The following is a 7401-nucleotide window of genomic DNA, read 5'->3' as shown; positions in this document are numbered from 1 at the left end:
TCAAATGACTTGTTTATTTTAATTTATTTCAAACAAATTAAAAAGTTGTTTATAAGATATACATAATATATAGGTAAAAGTATAAAATACAAGTCATAGAGAATACTAGGTTTACTTGTATATTTTTCACATTAGAGTCCTATTTGGATAAATAAACATCTACATTACAGTCCTATTTGGACATATAAACATTTTGCCCGGACTATCTTTTCTATTTATTAAAGATGTAGTATTTAATAGATGAAAAGTCTGATCAAATATTAATAAAACAACATAAAGTATGCTATTCTGCTCAATTATGAATTCCAAACATGAACAGAAAATTGGCTGAGCTTTGTAGCTTTTAGTGACTTGATTTTGAGTTTAGAAAATAGAACTATCAATTTTTCTATATATATATATATATATATATATTTTTTTTTATTTGTCTTTTTTGTTTTGGTTGTCTTCAATATTTTTTAAGACTGCGTTGCCCAACCCCTATAGCTAAATTTATTTGCTAAATGAATGAAATGAATAGCGCGCTATATTTTTTCAAAAAAAAATACATCTTTCAAAGAGAAAAAAAATAAAATTCGTATAATCNTTTTCAAAAAAAAAAAAACATCTTTCAAAGAGAAAAAAAATAAAATTCCTATAATCCCATAACATAACAAAATTTTTATACTGAATATATTATATAATCATTATCTATATATAGAGGTTTTTCCGGCAACCAAAACAAGAGCCGACATATCGCTCCAAAGGGTCAGGCCCAGAAGTTTAGCCCGGCCCGGTACCGACCCGCAACCTAGCGGGGCCGTTTTTGGTCGGCCCGATCCCTCAGGACGGAGAACGTTCGCGTGTCTTCTTCTTCTTATCATGTCGACTTACTTATGCAGTACGGATCATCGAACACGGCCACAAGCGGAGCGACGTCGACACTCGTGTAAAATGCCGGTGGATCCGAGAACCGACAAGCTGATACGGCGCACCGCCATGGTGGGCTCCGCCACCGCCGCGTACTTCCTCCTCGCCTCCGACTACGCCCCCATCCCCAACGCCCTCGACCCCGTAACATTAACCGATTCTCCTCTTTTTTTTTTTTTTTTTTTTTTCCCTTAATTCGAAACGTTGTTGCTGTAGATCTCTGATCTTATCATGTATGTTAGTATTTATCGTCCGTTGTTCTAATTTTGGATCAGGATTTCGCTGAATCGCGCAGATAATTTTTTACTTGTTGAGCTAAATCCCTGAAGCCTAAACCCTAAACCTTGAACAATACTTTAATCATAGATGGAGAAATTTGACATTTTAGATGCCGAAGTTATGCTAAATTTTATGATAAATTGTGGTCATTGCTGATTATAGTTTCATGTTTTCTAATGTTTATTTCTCCTTATTAATGTCATGATCATCCGATGTTTGTTTTCGTTATTTTCAGATAAAAAAAGCTATAGAATCGGCGCGGTTCTCTGTTAAGAGCTTTATGTTTGGTTCAGATAAGGACGCTCGAGAGGATGAGAAGGAAAATTCAAAGTTCACTAATAGCCCGAAAAAGCATAACAGCTCTGCAGAGTAACGCTAGTGACGAAAAGAACAAATGTTGTGTGTGAAAATGTTCCTTTACTATTGTTTTACTGCACCTTTTGACATGCTTGTAAAAGCTTTCTCATAAGTCCGCTGATATATTCTCAATTGGTTGGAGGATCAGAACATCGAGTTAAGAAACAATCAAACATATTAATCACTCTGGTGCTATACAATACCACATCTCCATTAGCGAGATTTGCGTTTACATCTCACACTATTGCCCTTTATCTTCTTTGAAGTTGCACACTATTTTCTCGCAGCAGAGAATGAAACTTTTTCCTACATCACTTGCCCTATTTTCAACAGTTTTGTGTTCACCTTCCGAAATGCTTGGCCATTTTGTTTCACACACGCAATAGTTGTGTTGTTTCTCCTTCAGTGTTCTCCGTTCATCTTCGTTTCCAGGGATGAGCCATCTTTAAGTGATTCATGAGCCTCGTCTTCGATTCCTATCATGAAGAGGGCGGCGGCCTGGAGATAAAATGCAGTGGGCCACGTCGGAGATACGACTAGTGCCTGCATTGCATCTTTAAGAGCCAGATGCGGCTTTTCGGTCATCAAGTATGATAAGCATCGCCGCGCATAAATAGTTGGAGAAGACATACTCGCAACTTCAATACACTGCAAGGTAGCACGAAACCGTTTATCAGTATTATGCGTATATATTGTTGTCCATTTTACATACAAAGCCAGTAGCAGTGAATGGGAACCAACCTGAGAGTAGCTCTCAATTGCAGTGTCGAAATCCTTGCGCCGAAACGCTGTGTCGCCCTTCTTCTTCGAGTTCATTGATTCTTGCATTTGATCGGTCCACATTTGGAACGACGGCTGCAGAACAGAAACGAAAGGAATAGGTCTACATGAAAACAGTTTACCAGAAAGTTGCCTTCATGTATTGCCTCAAAAGGGAAAACAAGACAGCTATCTAAGTTGTTGTTCGCATTTTGATACATGGAACAAAAATGAGCCTTATGCTTTCAGTAGTAGTCTCTGAGAGAAAATCGGCGCATACGCAAGAGAGGTACAGGCAGATCTGCTATTAAACTTTACGAGTACAATGACTGGACAGACCTCATTTGTAATCCCGTCGTCTTCCTTGTAACCAATCTTCTCTAGAATCGCATGTATAGCCGTCAAATCGCTTCTCGAACAAGCTTCGCCGAGCGGAGAAAGATTCAGCACCTCACACGAAGATCCACATCCGCGGGGCATATCCATTAAAACATATGAAGGTTCCTGCGTTGCACATCCAGCTACTTCTTTATCACGACTCCAACAATAAGGATCGCAATCGATTCTACTCTTCTTACAATAACTTTATACATAACTGAAGTGTTTCGAATGTGCAAAGTTAAGATAGAGAAAGGGTATAGATGTACCTCCAGGTCCTTCTGAAGTCGAGTTAGAGCATGCACCAACGATCTTGCGTTCGGCCGCTCTCGTTGTTCGTATTTTAGACACTTCGAAGCTAAGCAGACGAGCTTTGATCCTTCCTCATTTGAAAATTGCCCTTGTACGAACGAGTCTATCAGCATAGCAAAATTGCAATTTCGTATCAAGTCGAGAGCCTGCAAAACATGTGGAAACAAATCAGACACAACATTCATTCATGATGCAGTAAGGGGAAATATTGAGTTCGCAGAAAAGAACAGTTAGGAATAATATCACATACATGACTAGGAGGAACATGCTTTCCACTTAGAACATCCACCAACAATGTGCCAAAGCTATAGATGACACTTTCAGGTGTAACTCTTCCTACAGATCCAAGTAAAACAATGTCATGTAACGCTTATTTTAATTTCGGAAAGATCACAAGAAAAGCATATACATGCTCGCTCTCAAAGTAGGAACATTTTTGAGTTGGAAAAGATAGTTACCACTCTTCATATATTCGGGCGGTGTGAATGCCAAATTTGTGCTATAACTTTTGCCGTCCCGACTGCTCTTCATCAGGCCAAAACTCGAAAGCCTCGGATTACATTCCTGCATAATATTAATCTGACTGAGACAAGTTTACAGAATGATGAGTGCAGAGAAGAGACGAGCAGCATCGTACTCACGTCATCGAATAAGACTCTATGAGCATTAAGATCGTGATAGAGCGCACGCCCCTTTCGATTGCAATATTGTAATGCCTCAGCTAGATGCACCAACACCCTTAACCTCATCGACCATTTCATTGGTCTCGTATCCCCTATTAAACCGGAAAAAGAAGGGAAAAAAAAAGAAGAAGAAAAAACTCCAGTGTGATGCGCTAGCACTGAAAACTTTAGGAACAAAACATAGCGAAGCATAAGGAGCATTAGAATGGCATAACTCAGTAACTTACAATGAAAAAGGTGCTTTGCAAGAGTGTTATTGGGCATATATTCTGCCACGAGTAGCCTCTCATCACCTTCGCAGCAACATCCGAGCAAATTCGCCAATCTATGGCTCCGAAGCTGACCGACAGCTTTTGCTTCTTCCTGAAGCAGAGAGTCTGTCAGTAAGAGTAGTAAGCGAAATTGCGCGGCCAAAATATCAACCGGAATCATAAAAACAGAAAACCAGTCGGCAATAAAAACAGAACCAAGTACCAAGAACTGCCGCGGATCGGGCCATGCCGATCGAGTAAACTGCTTCACTGCGATCCGCCTTTGCGCATCCAATCTCCCCTTGTATACGACATTCGGAGCCTTCTCTCCTTGCTCTGAGACGATGTTCGCGGCATTGAAACCCAAAGTAGCCAATCTGAGCTGCTCGAAAGAGAACTCCTGGAACGGCTGCAGCTCATACAGCTCACCGTTCTCCTCCTCGCTCTCTGCTAATTTAAGGCCACACCACAATCACCACTCACCGTTTTACGAAGAGTCGGTTGAGTGTTAAGTGAATATTCGGTAAATTATTGTTCGAGTTTCGCTATTGATCTACGAACATTGATTCGTGGCATTCACATAATAGCCACTGCAGTTTTTCTTTATTCTAAGTGACAGAAACCGCAGTCGCAGAGCTAACATTAGAAACCCTCGAAAACTTTGAACTCCTCGAAGGTAACAAAACAAAGTTTAACAACCAATGTTGAACTCACCGAAGGTTTACCGCCTAACGGTGTAGGTTAGCGGAATAGTATGTGTCAATTTCGATAACTCACCTGCACCAGGAGCTTCGAGAACCGCCCTGTTGAACTGCAGCCCCCAACAGCAAAAACGGGCCTTCGACGGCCGAGAACCCATTCCCAGCAATATCAATATCTAGCTCTCTCTCCTTAAATGTATATATCAACGTAGCAACTTAATCAAAACCTCTCTAAATCAAATTAATTGTTAACAAGCTCGATCAATGAATTGAAATTCGTACATGTTCCAATCATGTAGCTTTGCAATGGAAACGTGGGCTCAAAGGTTCAATGAACAGGGGAGGAGAAAGTAAAAGGGATACGAAGCGAGAGATTCGACGGTCTCGTTTGAATTGAGTTTAGAAACACAAGGAATCAAATCTAAATAAATGTAATCCTGAGAATAAATTTATATCGACATGCCGTCCACTGAAATTTGAAATCCTGGAACTACTCTCATGTGTGCGTTACTGTATAAGATAATGTCAATTTTTTTTTTTTTTTTTGAACTTCTTATTTTTTTAATTTGTAAAGTATTATAAATGGGTGGTTACCGTTCCCCAATTGGCGGAAAGGGTTGGTGAGAGCGGGGCCGTATTAGTACGGTCAACCCTCTGGACTCAGATTTTTTTTTAAAAAATTTTTTATTTTAGTTTTTAATTTTGGGACAGGTGGTGCAGAGGAATGCGCCATTGATTGGGCCTGACAAGGCCTTTCACTTAAAAGGCCCATTTTTGTAAAGGCCTAGTCGTCTAAACTATGGGCCTTAGTGGGCCATTACCGGTTCTAATAAATTGGATCACAGACCGTCCCTAGTGACAAAGAATTTGGCGGTTGGTATCCGAGATTCTAAATTCGAATTCTAGTTGATTCATATTTTCAGCTAAATTTATTTTTTTAAAAAATAAATAAAACGAATAGTATGCTACCTTTCTCTCTCTAAAAAAAAAAAGAATATTACTTTTACGACTGTTCGACGCAACCGTTGCTTAAAGTAATTGGTCAATATCCTCAACACTAGGCAAGATAACTTGGATTCAACTCACGCTTCTTGTGAAGATTATTACAAGTAGCTACTTTTACTTTTTAGGCCCTTTGATTTGCAATATTCCTACCATTAAATAATAAATTCTATATGAAGGATGAAAATAGCATACTTTTAAAAGTATTTTAAAAGGGGTATAAAGAGTGAGTTTATTATACTTTTAGAAGCATTGTGGTCTCTATGCTTACACTTTATTTTTTATTATGAGACATTTAAATTGGCGATGGATTTTATTAGACTTGATCTATATTATTTAAAATATTTTAAAACTAAATTTTTATAATTTTTTGATATTAGTGGTCTAGTGATCGAAAGGTCTTAAAATTTAACTCTCAAGTTTAATGGTCGATATAGATTTTGAAAAATAGGAAAAACTTCAAATACCACCTCTGTGATTTCATGCTTTCTGACTTTAATATCATGTGGTTTAAAATATATCACTTTAATATTCTGTAGTTTTATTTTTCTCTTTCCGTTATCTTCTCCGTTAATTTTTTCGTTATATCAATGATAAAGTTAAAACTATACGGTAGTAAAGTGAAAAATATAGTAAATCACAGGGTACTAAAAAAAATATTCAATAAATTATAGGTAGGATATCTTAAGTTTTTTTTTTTTTTTAACGGAGAGTTAACAGAGATACTGACGAAAAGAGAAAAATAAAACAACAGAATATTAAAATGATATACTTTAAACTATAAAACATTAAAGTGAAAAAATATAAAATCATAAAAATGGTATTTAAAGTTTACTCTAAAAAATAAAAATAGTACACTTTGGGATGCATTCCAGCCGGCGGATATATAAATAAGGATATATATTGTTATTCCTTGGACGAAAAACAAGGATTTAAAGAGTTACAAAAAGGCCACTTGAATATTCCTATTAAGATTACTTTTTAATTTCTCAAAGCACATAATTATTTAACCCCTTAATTGTCCCTCTCAGGTCAGCATCTTTCCTCTAACCACTGTTTCCTGCCCTTCGTACATTCTTAGCTTGCAAAAGCAGTTTGTTCGGTGGTAAACAGTGGCTATGAACATGGGTGGAACAGCTCAAATAGGAAACTTCTGATGTGATCTGTTTCCACTTTTCTAGCCCTACTGTCCACAATACTCCCCCAACTTTCTAAAACATTACCGTACCGTCGCTGGCACGAGTGGCAAAAGAGCTTGCTGGTTGGTATTCGAGACCCAAGTTCGAATCCTAGTTGATTCATATTTTCAGCTAAATTTTTTTCTAAATGAAATAAACGAAGCGGGTAGCATCCTACCTTTCTCTCAAAAAAAAAAAAAATTCTAAAACATTTACAAATATTTTACAAACTAGTTCAAAAAATTCTCTATGTTGTTTTGATGCAAAGCATTCATTGTCATATGAATTTCGCCGTACGTTTTAATATTTGGAAACCTTTTCTATCTTGCCAAATTCAACATCGTGCTTATACATTGACAGGCTTAACTCAGCAACTCGTTGTGCCCAGATCGGTTTCTGCTTAGTTCGGTTTACATCCGACTCGAGCTCAAATCGATGACCGATAATCCGGCTCAGGGACCAAACCCTAGCCATCGGGAAACAGCCTAACTTGTTTTAATTGGTTGCCCTAGTGTTGGCTCATTGTTGATTCAAGAGCCATGGTGTTCGTGGAATGGCCCACAGATGATCTCTCTAACCTTTTTCCATTCAC

General features: G+C 37.9%; 2 protein-coding genes across 4 annotated transcripts; one reads left to right on the top strand and one right to left on the bottom strand.

Moving 5' to 3' along the window:
- Positions 738 to 1777, top strand: LOC109703654. Its single transcript, XM_020224360.1, has 2 exons — positions 738 to 1053; positions 1424 to 1777. Exons 1-2 carry the CDS (start codon positions 862 to 864, stop codon positions 1559 to 1561), a joined length of 330 nt encoding a protein of 109 aa, XP_020079949.1. The 5' UTR covers positions 738 to 861; the 3' UTR covers positions 1562 to 1777.
- On the bottom strand, positions 1703 to 5160 carry LOC109703653 (probable serine/threonine-protein kinase At5g41260). 3 transcript variants are annotated; one of them, XM_020224357.1, is made up of 11 exons: positions 4912 to 5160; positions 4706 to 4818; positions 4152 to 4378; positions 3905 to 4040; positions 3636 to 3769; positions 3453 to 3558; positions 3245 to 3330; positions 2952 to 3140; positions 2644 to 2808; positions 2287 to 2400; positions 1703 to 2193 (listed from the first exon to the last, which is right to left on the bottom strand). In XM_020224357.1, exons 2-11 carry the CDS (start codon positions 4785 to 4787, stop codon positions 1948 to 1950), a joined length of 1485 nt encoding a protein of 494 aa, XP_020079946.1. In that variant the 5' UTR covers positions 4788 to 4818; positions 4912 to 5160; the 3' UTR covers positions 1703 to 1947. The 3 variants fall into 3 exon arrangements, with proteins under 3 accessions (XP_020079946.1, XP_020079947.1, XP_020079948.1); XM_020224358.1 differs by having other exon boundaries at positions 4152 to 4375; positions 4706 to 5159; XM_020224359.1 differs by lacking the exons at positions 4706 to 4818; positions 4912 to 5160 and having other exon boundaries at positions 3905 to 4054; positions 4152 to 4304.

This window comes from Ananas comosus, linkage group 25 (assembly GCF_001540865.1).
Source record: "Ananas comosus cultivar F153 linkage group 25, ASM154086v1, whole genome shotgun sequence".
Classification (NCBI taxonomy): domain Eukaryota; kingdom Viridiplantae; phylum Streptophyta; class Magnoliopsida; order Poales; family Bromeliaceae; genus Ananas; species Ananas comosus.
Note: the sequence above shows the minus strand (reverse complement) of the source record. Positions and strands in the feature narration are given on the sequence as shown.